The sequence below is a fragment of the Bos indicus genome, chromosome 28 (assembly GCF_029378745.1).
Source record: "Bos indicus isolate NIAB-ARS_2022 breed Sahiwal x Tharparkar chromosome 28, NIAB-ARS_B.indTharparkar_mat_pri_1.0, whole genome shotgun sequence".
Classification (NCBI taxonomy): Eukaryota; Metazoa; Chordata; class Mammalia; order Artiodactyla; family Bovidae; genus Bos; species Bos indicus.
The window spans coordinates 131,551-147,983 of NC_091787.1; the positions used below are offsets into that span (position 1 = coordinate 131,551).

At 37.6% G+C, this 16,433-nt stretch overlaps 1 protein-coding gene and 1 pseudogene across 1 annotated transcript; one reads left to right on the forward strand and one right to left on the reverse strand.

Moving 5' to 3' along the window:
- Positions 1-6,021: 6,021 nt before the first annotated feature.
- On the reverse strand, positions 6,022-11,496 carry LOC139180316 (olfactory receptor 5D18-like; annotated as a pseudogene).
- A 1,096-nt stretch (positions 11,497-12,592) lies between these two features.
- On the forward strand, positions 12,593-13,529 carry LOC139180406 (olfactory receptor 5L2-like). Its single transcript, XM_070782158.1, is given in 2 exon segments — positions 12,593-12,763; positions 12,765-13,529. Coding segments are annotated over 2 exon segments (936 nt in total).
- The last annotated feature ends 2,904 nt before the right edge of the window (positions 13,530-16,433 follow it).

The following is a 16,433-nucleotide window of genomic DNA, read 5'->3' on the forward strand; positions in this document are numbered from 1 at the left end:
TGTAGGGTATCTAATAGATACCTTAGCTTCAGTTATTTCTTCATGAGGGAAATCACTTGGGGGGAATTTTGAGTCACTGAAAACATTACATATCAGGAACAGAAGTGCATACTGTCCAGAAAGATATGTAGAAGGGCCTGGCTTAACTGAACTCCTTCATAGCAGTGTCCTGAACAAGTGTTTCCAGGGAGTGAAGACAGAGGGCCCCTGAGACTCTTTGGTGCATGTCTCTCTGCTTCTGCCAATTTGGGGTAGAACTGTGCAAGGGAGAATAGGCAGGTATTTAACCAAAATTGAATTTAAAAGAATTAAAAGGTAACTTCTGGAAAAATAGAATCAACAAGGTTGCTCTAAATAGGATTTTAAGGCATGGAAAATACAAGTGCTAACTCAGAAGACCACAAACAAAAACAATGGGAAGAAATTGTAAGGATAAATATTTTAGATACCATGCTTCCCAGGATTGACGATAATACAGGTGGCTTATATAATAGTATTTGGGAGATGAGGAAATAGATATTTAATTGCATATAAGTTAACTTGAAAGACATGAAAATCTACCAGAATCGAGTGAAAGATTGCCAGTGGTTTATTCACTCCCCCTTACCTCCCAAGGGGACAATAGACAATATCTGGAGGTATTTTTGGTGTCAAAATGCAGGGACTAGGGGTGAAGGTACTATCATCTAGTGGACAGAGGCCAGAGAAGCTGCACAGGATAGCTCCCCATTAAAAAAAAAAATCACTGATACAGAATTTTATCATAGTGAGAACTGACATGGAAAAATTGCCTTCTGATTGTTACTTAAATATACTTGTGAAAATAGTATGGTGGCTTTTCATAGTATAAAAATTAAATATATGCTCCGATAATCCAGAAACCCTGCTTCTGAATATTTATTTATTTAATTCAAATATTTATTTAATTCAAAAGAATTAAAATGATTATTTCAAAGAGATATTAGCATTCCCTTGTTCATTGCAGAGCTATTCACAATAACAAAGATTAGAAATAATCTAAATGTCTATGGACCAAAAAGTGGATCAAGAAAATGTGGCATGTACATAAAAATGGCATAAAAAAAGAAATTATGCAGTAAATTACCACATGGATGACAGTGTGCTTAGTGAAATATGGCAGTCACAGACAGACAAATACTGTATGACTCCACTTTTATGTTCATAGAGTCAAAAAGTAGAATGATAGATGTCCGAGGCAAGAGGAGGGGAAAACAGGAAGTTACAAATCAATGCACATAAAATATCAATTAAGCAAGTTAAATGGGTTCTAGAGGTATACTGTACAAAAATCATATTAGTAGTCAACAATACTGTATTGTACATTTAAAATATCTTAAATTGGTAGGTCTTATGTGCAATGTTCTTACCACAATAAAATAAAAATAAATATTAGTACAATATGATCACTAAAATCTAAATTTTACTTGGATTCCATCAGTTTTTTTCCCTTTATTTATTTATTCCATCCCTTTTCCCCTCTTTATTTTCTTGGACCCAATCCAGGTACCACACTGTACTGTCATCATGTCTCCCTAATGTCTGATCTGTGACAAATTTTGACTCTTTCCTTTTTTTTGGCTTCAATAATTTTAAGGAGTATGGATGAGGTATCCTGTAGAATGCTTGAAGATATAGGTTTGCCTAATAATTTTCTCACAGTAAGATGAGATAATAGATTCTGTGGAAAGAATGTCACAGAGGTGAAGTTTCTCATCACATCATGTCAGGGGATAAATGATGCCCACACTGCACCACTGGAGATGCTCACCTTTATCTTTTACTTCAGGTAATGTTGGTGATAGTTACTAAACTTGACTGATAGGTTTGAAATGGAGTTGAGTTAATAAAAATTATTTCTACTGTGTTCATTTTCCGTATTTAAATTTTATAGTCCTTGGTTTGTACAATGAATAAGTGGTATTTCAATAATTCAATAAACAGAAGTAATTAATGGAATGGATGTGGTGGTGCAATCGAACAGAACAGTTATTTTAAAGGGATCAGTTCATTGTCCAAACTAAATATTTAACTTTGTAAATATCTCTCCTTTAACTCTCAATGAATCATGATGATCTAAATGCTGGACCTTCATACTTCTCCCATATGTTAGAGTAAAATTATGGAGGAACAACATTATGCCTGGCATATTATAGTCCTTCAATTAATATTTAATAAGGATTTCATCTATAATTGCACAATTTTTATAATTGTGAAAAAGTATCAGTGTGAGGAAGGGTCTGAGAGAAGTGATTTTAACCTACATTTCATGTGAAATGCCCCTAACGTTGCTCCAGATTTATAGAACACAAGAAAGAATTCCATAAGGGAATTGTGATTAATTTTAATTATTTCAAGGCTTTAAGAGAATGAGGCAACAGACAGTCTCTAGGGTTTATACCTCATAGATTGTGACTCTAGATACAAGACTATATCCATCACTCCCAACCAGGAGAGATCCTACTTTCACCCATCAGCAGGTATCATGGGAAGCTTCTGTGAAACACAGGAGCTCAAACTGGTACTCTGTGATGACCCGGGAGAAGGCACTGGAGGGAAGGGGGTATATCTGTATATATCCCTTCCAACCAAAAGTAAATTCAAAAATAAGATTCTAAACAAAAGTTAATATTATTTTCTAAGTAGGGTATTAGAAAAAAAGTGTGAGGGAAAATTTACCATTTAGACATAGAGAGTCCTTGAGTAATACTGAGCCACTGTGAAAGTTACCAATCTGAAATGTAAAGGAAAAGGAAGTAGACTCAGCCTACAGAGCTTTGCGTAAGAACTGGCTCAGCTGAGCCCTTAAAACAACATGGCTTTCCTGGTGGAACAGTGGTAAAGAATCTGCTGCCAATGCAAGAGATGCAAGAGACTTGGGTTTGATCCCTGGGTTAGGAACATCCCCTGGAGTATGAAATGGTAACCCACTTCAGTATTCTTGCCTGGAAAAAATTCCATGAGCAAAGGAGTCTGGTGAGCTACATGCAGTCCATGGGTTCACGAGAGTCTGAAGCAATGGAGTGACTGAACACAAACAAGTGCCTGGAATGGAGGGTTAGAAGAGCTCTGAGAATCTGTGGAAGGTACATTGTCTGGTTTCTACAAACTTTTGAAGGAGTAGTCAAATTGAAATAAAGACAAATATTTAGCAAAAAATAAGCAGAGGTTAAACAAATGCTAGTGAAAGAAAAGTAAAAGGCACTATTTTTAATTAGGTATGTAAAGCAGCCTTGAGAGCAAAAATTAAACAAAATAGAGAAGAAAGATATAGGAAAGATATTAGCTGTCATATTTCTTAAATGCAAAGAAACTCATCAGCAATTTAAAAATAATATTTGGGTCACAAAATCCATTGCATGAAATAAAACATTAGTTTAATATTAATTTTCAAGTGGCTTAGACAAATCAGCTATATTTAGAATGTCTAGCTTTGTGATAGATTGTCTTTTGAGGTTGTCTTTTTTAAAATTTATACTCAGATTTATGAGTATAGGAAGACATAGGGATCTTGAGTGTCTCAGTTTTGCCTGTGATCTGGCATCACTGCTGAGCCATATAAAATCTATTTCTTCAGTTATGGGACTAGAGACAACCTTATCAGAAATGATAGAGAAAAGTCCTGGTATGATAGGGTCTACAAGGTGTAGGTCACCAATTGTGCATGCCGTTGTGTACTATTCTTTGTGACTCCATGGACTATATAGCCAACCCGACTCTGTCCACATAATTTTCCACTCAAGGATACTGGAGTGGGTTGCCATTTCCTCCACCAGAGGATCTTCCTAACCCAGGGATTGAACCTGCATCTCTTTTGTCTCTTACATTGGCAGGTGGATTCTTTACCACTATCACTTGAGAAGTCATTGGTCGCCAATTAGAGAAATACAAATATTTTCTATTAGCATTTTCTCATGAAATATCATCACACTGCAGTACTACCTTAAATGTTTGATATTTCTCTTTTACAGGTAATATAGGGACAGAATAAATGTCTTTATTTATGGACATTTCTATGTTAGAATCTTTAGTAGTGTTACATTTTTCTCAACTTCCTTTCTCATCTCACCTGCTTATGCCTTCTAGTATAGCTCTCTGATATGTACATTTTCATTGGACAATTTCCCATAGATTTAAGATCACTCACTTCAGTTCAGTTCAGTCACTCATTCATGTCTGACTCCGTGATCCCATGAATTGCAGCACACCAGGCCTCCCTGTCCATCACCAACTCCCTGAGTTCACTCAAACTCACATCCATTGAGTTGGTGATGCCATCCAGCCATCTCATCCTCTGTCATCCCCTTTTCCTCCTGCCCCCAATCCCTCCCAACATCAGAGTGTTTTCCAATGAGTCAACTCTTCACATGAGGTGGCCAAAGTACTGGAGTTTCAGCTTTAGCATCATTCCTTCCAAAGAACACTCAGGGCTGATCTCCTTCAGAATGGACTGGTTGGATCTCCTTGCAGTCCAAGGGACTCTCAAGAGTCTTCTCCAACACCACAGTTCAAAAGCATCAATTCTTCAGCATTCAGCCTTCTTCAAAGTCCAACTCTCATATCCATACATGACCACAGGAAAAACCATAGCCTTGACTAGACGAACCTTTGTTGGCAAAATAATTCACTGCTTTTGAATATGCTATCTAGGTTGGTCATAATTTTCCTTCCAAGGAGTAAGCGTCTTTTAATTTCATGACTGCAGTCACCATCTGCAGCTATTTTGGAGCCCCCAAAAAATAAAGTCTGACACTTTTTCTACTGTTTCCCCATCTATTTCCCATGAAGTGACGGGACCAGATGCCATGATTTTCATTTTCTGAGTGTTGAGCTTTAATCCAACTTTTTCACTCTCCTTTTTCATTTTCATCAGGAGGCTTTTTAGTTCCTCTTCACTTTCTGCCATAAGGGTGGTGTCATCTGCATATCTGAGGTTATTGACTTTTTTTTCCGGCAATCTTGATTTCAGCTTGTGCTTCTTCCATCTCAGCCTTTCTCATGATGTACTCTGCATATAAGTTAACTAGTTTGTCATAATTTGGAACATGATTATGAATAAATGGAGCATCTTAGTACTAAGACATTGAACATAGATTCTCTTTTAGACAAGTGGAAAATGTCTGGGAGTCTGGATTAAGATTCCAGTCACAGATGTGTAGATTGATCCTTATTTTCATGTCACAGGTAAAGTCAAGGATTTCTGTCTTCTGCCTTGTCATGTCTTTGGTAAAGAAATAGAGTGCTGCTAAGTCACTTCAGTCGTGTCCAACTCTGTGCGACCCCACAGACTGCAGCCCACCAGGCTCCCCCATCTCTGGGATTATCCAGGCAGGAACACTGGAGTGGGTTGCCATTGCCTTCTCCTGTAACTGCATCAGTTCAGTTCAGTCGCTCAGTCATGTCCAACTCATGTCTTGACTCTGTCTCTTACTAGGAAAAATATAACAGTCTCTCAATTTTTAAATTTTTCATCTAAAATTTCAGGCAAAACAATTGTATTACACAGATGAAAATACAGTATAGGTGTCATGTGGCATACCTAGTGTAATCTTAATAAATTTAATTTCATCTTTGTTTTTTATACCAAGAGAAACAGAGTCAAGTTTAGTGTCTTTGACCCAAAATTCATGTTCTTCAAATTTACAGCATTTAACATTTTTTTAACATTTTATTTTATACTCAGATATAGCCTTTTAACAAACAATGTTGTGATACTTTCAGGTGAAAAGTGAAGGGACTCAGATATATATATATATACACACATGTGTCCTTTCACCCGCAGACACTTCTCCTATCAAGGCTGCCACATAACAGTGAGAAGAGTTCCATGTGCTATATCCTTGTTGGCTATACATTTTAAATGTAACAGAATGTACATATCCATCCCAACCACTCTAACTATCCTTCCCCCAATCCTTCTCCAAGCCCAGCATTCACAAATTTTACAGCATTCACTCTTCATTAATCTAAATGTATCTTTAAAATCCAATCTCTGCAGGCACACTATATAACTCTACTATTATAATAATGCTCAATAAGAAATATTTTAGATTTCATGATCTTGGAGACTGTGTCCTTGACATCCTTATTTCTCAGACTGTAGATCAGGGGATTCAACATGGGGCTAACCACTGTGTAAAACACAGACACCACTTTGACTGTGTGCCTGGAGGTTGCGAAGTTGGGCTCGGAGTAGAGGAAGAGGATGGTGCTGGGGAAGATGCTGATGGTGGTCAGGCAGGAGGAACAGGTGGAGAAGGCTTTGCGGTGACCACAGGCTGAAGGCATTTTGAGGATGGTAACAACAATAAACACATAAGACAGGAGAATGACGAAGAGTGAGCTGACCTCATTAAAGGTGGAGAAAATAAAAAGCCGTGACTTGTTGAAATAAGTATCAGAGCAAGAGAGGGAAAGCAGGGAGGAGAACTCACAGAAGTGATTGATTGTGTTGAAACCTCAAAATGATAATTTGGTAACAGAACATGTGAATGTCAAGGAGTAAGCTACACCCCAGGCATAAGATCCAACCCACTAACATCACACAGAGTCTCGGGGACATGGCCACCATGTAGAGCAGAGGGTTGCAGATGGCCACGAAGCGGTCATTGGCCATCACAACTAATAACAAGGACTCAGTCACCACAATGGTACAGAAGAAAAAGAATTGTATTACACAACCTACAAATGAAATGGTTCTGTCTTCTACCATGAGGTTCACCATGGTCTTGGGAGCAATGATGGGGGAATAAGAAAAGTCAATATCTCACTTTTGCCTGAATAATTTAAACACCCTTCTTCTCTGCTCAATATGTCTAAACAAATTTCTCAATGCCCACTTTTTAATAGATGAGAATATTTGGAAGTATTAACAGTAAATGGGAATAGAAACTCTGTCAGAAATTGTGCTGGAATAGTACTGACATGTCGATCTTTCATTCAATTTTTTAAAATGATCTTTCACCAAATTTTTCAAAGTAACACTTTAAACAAAATTAGATTGTCTTCCAGTTTGCTTAAGGCTAAATTTTTGGAGATTCTGTCTTTCAAAAGGACTTTTTTTTTTTTTTTTTACCCTGTGTGATATATTTCAAGCATGATCCCAATTCTCCACTTAACTAGGCATGCCCACATTTTCCTTTTCTTCTGATCAAATGGTCAAATCAATTCCTCCATTAAAAAAAATTAGGCTACTTTTGTTAGTGATTTTGGCTAACATAAGGTTCTTGAAGTGAAATATTGTGTCAGTTACAAGAAAGTCCTGTAGCGATGTCAAAATCCCTTGGAATTTGCACAAACTCTTAGAATAGAAGTTATGTGAACAAGCACAGATTAGCGTATTGGTAAATAAGCAATATAGGTCACAACACTATCCCATGAAACAGCATCTAGCCAACCTCCAGACTGATGTATGAGCTCTCTTAGATCACCAAGCCTAACAAGCTAATAACACACATAAACATACCAGCTTCCCTGATAGATCAGTTGGTAAAGAATCTTCTTGCAATGCAGGAGACCCTGGTTTGATTCCTGGGTCGTGAAGATTCGCTGGAGAAGGGACAGGCTACCCACTTCAGTATTCTTGGGCTTCCCTTGTGCCTAAGCTCGTAAAGAATCCACTGCAGTGTGGGAGACCTGTGTTCGATCCCTGGGTTGGGAAGATCCCCTGGAGGAGGGAAAGGCTACCCTCTCCAGTATTCTGGCCTGGAGAACTCCATAAGATGGCAAACATGGAGAAGTCCATGGGATCGCAGAGTTGGGCATGACTGAGAGACTTTCACAAACATACTAGCGAAGAGCAGTCACCTCTGGATCAGATCATCAGAACTGCCTGAGTGACTTATGTAACTGTGATTCAGTTACATAAGTAACTATAAACAGCTGTGTAACAATAAACAGCTCTTTTTAACTCCTATGTTTTGGAGTAGTTTGTTGTGCTGTCTTAAAATACAACTGATTTTAATTCATGATGCAGCCACAATCACCTTCCCAAGTCTTATCATATAGAAATTCAACATTTCTGCTTTCCTTCTGCTTGGAAGCAGCTCAGTTAAAATGTACAATTAAAAAATTTAGAAAATTTGACATATTGTTGGTGTCATTGAATCTTTTGATGAAATGATTCACTCAAACAATATGGTCTTATGTTATATAAATACAGGTTATCAAAAACTTAGATCTTATTATTTGTAGTACTTAACTTATCAATACCTATAAAATAAATTTCAGTTAAATATTTATATTTAAATCAATTTTAAGAAAAGTTTCTGCTTTGTCTTTAAGATAGATATGCAAAGCAGTTTTCTATGAGTGGGTTGCATAGATAATATAAACATCACTGCAAATAATGTTGTCTTTTTAGTCTTTCTGCCATGAGACTCTCTCCAGGGAGATGCATTTTGTGGCAACGCTTTCAGAGTATAATAAGAACAATGACAAAAAAATGATGCTAATGAGATATCATCATGAATTTACTATATATAATAGTAATGAGTTTTATATATAATACCAAAACATCACTGTACTGGCTAAAATACATGTCCAATGCCCGTATTTTCTGAGAAAAGAAAGTTATATAATCTAGAAGGAAACAAGAAGTCATACCATGGGCTTGAAATGTCTTCAGCTCAGTCCAGTTCAGTCACTCAGTCGTGTCCGACTCTTTGCGACCCCATTAATTGCAGCACGCCAGGCCTCCCTGTCCATCACCAACTCCCAGAGTTCAGTCAAACTCATGGCCATCAAGTCAGTGATGCCATCCAGCCATCTCACCCTCTGTCGTCCCCTTCTCCTCCTGCCCCCAATCCCTCCCAGCATCAGAGTGTTTTCCAATGAGTCAACTCTTTGCATGAGGTGGCCAAAGTACTGAAGTTTCAGCTTTAGCATCATTCCTTCCAAAGAACACTCAGGACCGATCTCCTTTAGAATGGACTGGATCTCCTTGCAGTCCAAGGGACTCTCAAGAGTCTTCTCCAACACCACAGTTCAAAAGCATCAATTCTTCGGCACTCAGCTTTCTTCACAGTCCAACTCTCACATCCATACATGACCACTGGAAAAACCATAGCCTTGACTAGACAGACCTGTGTTGGCAAAGTAATGTCTCTGCTTTTGAAATGTCTTAATTCAAACAAATTTCAGGCTTCATGGAACACAGCATTTCACAGTGTTCTTATGTTTTAGATTTTGGAAGTTTGCTATTAGTTTTTTAATTAGGGTAATTCTCACAATAATATGTGAATGGATAACAGGAATCTTTACTTTTGAAAAGTGAAACAAAAGGAATAGTGAAAGTACTGGGTGGAATGGAGAGGCAGAAACACTCCACAATCTCAGGAAATTGTCAGATGAATCAATTTTAGGGAAACACATGAAAGCTGTTGAGAATTTGGAAATCAATTTACTTGGTACTATTTAGAGTCATGGAGTTTGTGAATGTTTGTTATATCCAGGAGCACAAACCACATTGAATCGTTCTAACCCTGTTGGTTTAGGAAAAGATTACATGGGCAGAGAAGCAGCAGACCTGGGAGAGACCCTGCAGGCAGACACATAAACAGACTCTGCAGTGAGTAGGGTCTGCATCCAGCACCGTCCATCAGCTCTGCTCTTCCTCACAGAGCCATATGGTTGCAGAAACCAAAATGCAACACATATGCTCATTCTATCAGTGATTCCATTATGACTTTGTGCAAGTGACAACTGCCTGTCTCTCAACGCCACGTTAACAAAGCTGCATAACTGTACTTAAAAAGAAATGTGTTAACAGTTATGTTCAGAACAGTACCTAACACATAGAAAGTGGTGAGTAAGTGTGAGCAGTTGCTATTATTCTCAACAAAGGAGATTCATTGTTCCCACCCCTTTCTGGTATTTGGTAGGATGCTGTTGTGTCTTTAGACCCTATGTCCTCCAGAAAGGAGCTTTGAGTGTAAGACTGGCAGAGTTTATAAGACTCATTCACATATGTCATAATGGCAACATTATCTGGTTCATAGTGCAATGTTTGGATGAGGCATACAACACTCTAATTTATCATAAACTCTGAAAGGAGTCATGTTGTCTTACAATAACATTTACCAACTCAGGAGAGTTTCCCCCCTCTTTTTACATCTTATGAAAGCCATTCATTGTTTGAGTCCCAAGACGATGTTGTTTTCCTGATATCTGTTTGAGATCCCACAGAGATAAATGACTGGTTCTGGCATCTCAAGGGACGTGAGCCCCCTGGATACACAGGCATGAAAACATAAAGCCTGTGACACTTTCCCTCATCGCATCCTCAGAAACATGGGGAGCAATACTTATCAACAGGTTGGTTGGACTATGTTTTGGGTAGGAGTGGACTGAATGATATTTCCTGATGTCTGGAAACTTCTCTGTTTATTTTCTAATGAGGCTGATTTATTATTAGCTACGTGTCAGAGAAGGAGGAATTGTAGAAGAGGGAAATTACATCAGAATTAATTTTTAAAAGTCTGTATTTGGAGAGTGTTTTAACAAATGCCAATTTTGGAGAACTCTATGAAAGTGTTTTCCCTTTACCTACTGAAAAATGATCTCGACAGGAAATGGGAGCAATTCGATCTGTAGAATGAAATATCTTGTAATGGCTATTAGTGTAACAGAGGAAAGAGTGTGAGCCAGTTGGGGAACATGCTTGATTCCTCTCCCCTTCCCTCTTCTTCTCTCACATTAACTCCATCCACAGAACCTGGGAAAGATAGCAGGGAGATTCTCCTGAGAGTCACCCTGATGCTGAGAGTGGTGGTGAGGGGTCCTCAGGACTGCGGATGGAGGAGCAGAGGCATGTGAACCACCTCTGAAGCAGACAGGAGAGCCAGTAGTTTGATCTTGTGCCAAGGCCATGTATCGCTACAACAGTTTTCTCAAATGTGATACTGTTAACATTTGGGGCCAGATTATATTTTGGGTTTTGCTTATGTTGTGGGTGTGTGAGGAGGTTGGGAATGGGGAAGGAGATGCCGCCCTGTGCCTGCAAACTGTTTAGCAGCATCTGTAGTCTGCCCTCTAGATGTCAGGAGCACCCCTTCCTGTTGTGACAGCCAACTGTAACTCCAGACATTGACAAATGTACAACAGGGATCAACATCACTCCTGCTCTATAAGTAATCAGCAGCCAAATTTTTATCTTTAAAACTTAAAAAAGCAGGAAAAGGTTTTCAAAATTGTTTACTACTTCAAAATCAGAAAAGGCAACTCACTTATTACTGGCCATTTAAGAGAACAATGCATGTCATCAGAATTATTATTTGTATTCAGACCAGGATTCCTTAATTCACATATCGTTTACCTCTTTCAAGTTATTTGAAGAATAAGGAAAAATCTGGCTGTGCTGACTTTTAGTCCAGATTCCCTTTCCTCTAGGAATAAGTAGTAGGTGCTACTAAGTCATTTTATTGTTACTTAGGATCAGGAGAGAGAATAAATAAGCATGGTCTTACCCTTTGTTGGCATTTTCTACATATCAAAGGGTTTGAATATATCTCTCCTTTATTTAAAAAAAGTAGGCAAATTTCTGAATGCACTTTTAAAGCAATTGGAGTAAAATATTGGTAAAAATATTTATGTTTCTTGGATGGTTTGAGAATTAAATATGACTATGACATGTATAGATATACTGTATTATATCTTTGTGATCTGGTTTTCTATTTTTAACTTGCCATTTTCTTAGTCACTTTTCAGGTCATTGAAAGCTCTTTTGAAACCTGCATAATTTCCCATAACATACATGTAGCACCACTTTTACCCTGCTCTTTGACATTTTGTTTCTAAGTTCCTATCATAAATAATAGTGCAATGTGGCAATAAAAACTTGTGTTAATTTAATATTCACAAATTTTATATCTTGAATATATTAGTGAATTCATTTGGCAAATAGGTATTAGAAGGCTTCAGTCACAGTTCAGAAAGTTTAGACCTAAGTAACAATTCCTTGAACAATGACTAACATTGTATACCATAATTTAAAAATCATTAGGCTAATTGTATAGAAAAAGCATGCTAAAAGAGAGTATAAAATTCACTTTTCTATTTAAAGGGTAATAATAAAAACATGATGCTTGTGTGTTAATAATCTTAAATAAGCATACTTCTCATCATTTCATCAAAAGAAAGAAAGAAATTTCCTGTGTAGTGTTAAAAAAAAAAATCCCCAGAGATCCCAGTATTTCAATAACTGATTAAAAAGTCTACAGATAAAAAAAAAGATATTTAAATTTCAAATATGGCTAACTAAATAACATTTGATGTCTTTCTAATGATTCGGTTCCAAGCTAAAAATTGTGTAGATCTAGTTTAAATAAACACATAGGTTTTCATGGATGTGAATTATTTCATGTGATCTGTGAATATAAATGTGAGCTCTGCTCTATGCATTTGTGGGCTACTATATCTGAACTTTTCCTAAGCTTCAAAATATCAATGTTTTATTTCTTTACTGAAAAAACTTGACTATCTTATTTATTCTCATGCCCTTTTTAGTAGCTAATTGGGAGTGATCCAATGAAGAATAACTATTAATATTTTTCTGCAACCATGGTAAAGTGAGGACATGGATGAGGAAAACTGCACTGCTGTGACAGACTTCATCCTCCTTGGATTCTCAGATGCCCCTGAGCTCAGAGTCTTCCTTTTCCTGCTGTTTCTTTCCATCTATGGAGTCACAGTTTGGGGAAACCTGGGCATGATTGCCCTGATTCAGGTCAGCTCTAGACTCCACACCCCCCATGTACTTTTTCCTTAGCCACTTGTCCTTTGTGGATTTCTGTTACTCCATGATCAGCACACCAAAGATGATAGCTAACATCTTAAAAGAAGACAAAGTTATTTCCTTCCTGGAACTCACTGTGCAATTCTACCTGTTTTGCACATCTGTGGTAACTGAAGTCATTCTGCTGGCAGTGATGGCCTATGACCGCTTTGTGGCCATTTGTGACCCACTGCTCTACATGGTCACCATGTCCCGAAATCTCTGCATGGAGTTGGTGTCTTGTTGCTATCTCAATGGTACTGTATGTTCTGTGATTCACTTGTGTTTAGATCTTCAGATCCCATCCTACAGATCAAATGTGATCAACCATTTCTTTTGTGATATTCCCCTTCTGTTGTCTCTTGCTTGCTCTGATGTCACTGTGAATCAATTTGTGCTATACACTGTGGCCACTTTCAGTGAGATCATTACAAGCGTGATCATCCTTATCTCTTACCTGTTTTTTCTCATCACCATCCTGAGGATACACTCAGCAGAGGAAAGGTGCAAAGCCTTTTACACCTGTGCCTCCCACCTCGCTGCCATTGCTGTCTTACAGGGAACAATCCTTATCATTTATTGCTGGCCCCACTCTGGAAACAGCATGGACATTGACAGAGTGGCCACAGTGTTCTACACTGTAGTGATCCCCATACTGAACCCCCTGATCTATAGTCTGAGGAACAAAGATGTGAAAGAAGCTCTCAGAAAAGTGGTGAGCTCCAAAATATTTTCCTAGTGGGACTCTAAGTCCCAAATCAGAGGCTGGCAGAAGGGTGAAATGGTGGACTCAGTGTTTGAAGTGGAAGATCAGTCAAGAAGAGGGTGCCTTGGAGTGAGTCTTTTTGACTCACTTATCCCTGATTCAATGGACATAAGTCTGAGCAAACTGCAAGAGATAGGGAAGGACAGGAAAGCCTGATGAGCTGCAACCCGTGGGATCACAAGTATTGAACATGACTTAGTGACTGAACAACAATCTTTGTACCTTGTCAACTTATAAGAATAGAATTGAACTTATTTCAAAATTTGCAGCCTACTTCTTTGCTTTGATCGACCTACAATGTTTTAAATGGGTTTGGGTAATGGGCTGTTAAGACACACATATTTAGTTTGCTGTAAAACTTTTATTATCAGACCCACCTCAGATTGTCAGGCATTAAATCCTGGAATTTGAGGACCCTTGCTTTATCAGATGCATGCATTGCAAATATTTCCTCCCACTCTGCTGCCTCTTCTCTCTGTTGATCATTTATTTTGTTGTGCAGAGGTTTTGACAAACACGTGGTGGCAATGGTGTGAGGTGTTAACAATGTGGCACACCTCAGCTCACCCGGAGCTATCCTTGCTTTAGAGCTGTGAGTCATACACACCAGATAATTAATTTCTTTTAGTTATCTTTCCTTATGAACAAGACTTCTTCCTTAGACTAACATTTCTGGTAAGATCATCTCTACTTCTCAAACCTAGAACCAACTGGTTCTAGATGTTTCAGCATTAAAGGCAAGAGGTCCCACATAACAGTGAGAACTCTTGATGGCTCTGTGTGTTCAGATATCCAAGGATTTAAGGATTAATCAGAAGGAAATCTTCCCAAGTCAATTCTTATTGTTATAAATTATTTATTGATTATAATTTTCAGAGTTTCTCAGGCTTGGTACTATTGATATTTTGTGTTGGATTTTTATTTTTATAGGGAGCTACCCTGTGCATGCTACCATGTATAGCAGCATCTCTGACCTCTGTCCAATCACTCTAGTACATTCACTATGACAATCAAAAACACCTCTAGATATTGTCAAATGTCCATGTGGGGGGAGGGGAGGTTCATAATCATCTGTAGTTGAGAAATATTGCCTTATTTCCTTGTAGATTTTCAGGTTCTTCTGTCTGAATTATGTCCAAATTAAACATTTAGTTTCTTATCTCCCAAATGATGCTATTGTATAGTTTAAACAATCTGTATTATTTTTGAATCTGGAATGCACTGGTATCTAAAATCTTTATCCTTGTAATTTCTTCCTTTTTTTTTTTTTTTTCTTTTTTCTCTTGTGAGTAAGCATTTGTTTTTCCCATGCTCTAAAATCTGATTTGGAGCTGAACCTTTTGATTCTTTGTCTCCAGAGGTTCATTTTATCCTTAATTTAGTTTTGTTTAAATACCTACCTCTGTTCCCTTGAAAAATTCTTCCAAAAACTCACAGAATTAGAGAGACATGTACCTGAAAACTCTAAGAGACCCTCTGCTTCCCCACTCCCAGGAAACACTTGTTCAGGACACTACTACAAAGGAGCTCAGCTAAGCCAGGCCCCCTCTACAAAGCTTGCTAGAAAATATGCACTTCCTGTTCCTGATACTTAATGTTGGCAGTGACTCTAAATTTCCCCCAAAAGACTTTTTCTCATGAAAGAACGAGAGAACCTAAGGTATCTTTGGAGAAGGCAGTGGCAACCCACTTCAGTACTCTTGCCTGGAGAATCCCATGGATGGAGGAGCATGGTAGGCTGAAGTCCATGGGGTCGCTAAGAGTCGGACATGACTGGGTGACTTAACTTTCATTTTTCACTTTCATGCACTGGAGAAGGAAATGGCAACCCACTCTAGTATTCTTGCATGGAGAATCCCAGGGACAGAGGAGCCTGTTGGGTACTGTCTATGGGGTCACACAGAGTTGGACACGACTGATGTGACTTAGCAGCAGCTGCAGCAAGGTATCTTTTAGATACATTACATGGTAAAGAATATCCATATCTTCTCAGACCTACAGATGGACCTGCTGGTGGAAAAGGCATCCCACCTTCCAGCCTCTGGAGGTCTCAGTAGTTTGGGGAAGAGGTTGAGATATGTCTCTCCACTCCTTGTGGCACAAGAGCCTGGAGAAAATCACTTGCCTTATTCTTCAGAGGCCTCAAAGCATGCAATTATAATTAATTATTGCTTCCTCATGTAATTCTATTTTCTTGGAAAAGCTGAAGAAACATTAACAGCGGCTTTAGAAACATTTATGTATGAAAGTTAAAAGCTTAAGTGTCTTCTCCCCATGCTCCATAATCATTCCCATAGACTCCAAAAATGTTGGGTAATAAAAAGTCACATCAAAATTTATCTTTGTTATTTAATAAATATTTATCTTTTTAAAGTATACTTCTAATTTTATTTTTTTTAGATTTATTGAGGTATAATTGACAAAAACAAATTGTACAGATCTAAGGAGTATAATTGATGTTTATATATATATATATATATATATATATATATATATATAGTGAAATAATCACAGTCGAGATAATTAGTAAATTAGCAATTAGCAATTACTTTATGTCTTATAATTTTCTTTTATTTTTTTCTTCATGTTGAAAACAGTTAAATTCTACTCTCTTATCACATTTCAAGTATAAATTGTACTGTTAATTGCAATTATATTGTTGCACATTTTAAAAATTTATTCATCTTTCATAACTGAAACTTTGTCCCCTTGACAAACATCTCTTCATTGTCCTCTCTTACAAGCCTTAACGCTGTGTGGGTACCCTTAAAATCTAAGAGGGTTTGTCATGTTGTGTTTTTACCACAATAAAATAAAAAAAAATAAATATAGGTAAACTATTATTTTGATAAAGTAAATTTTATTGCATTTTATCAG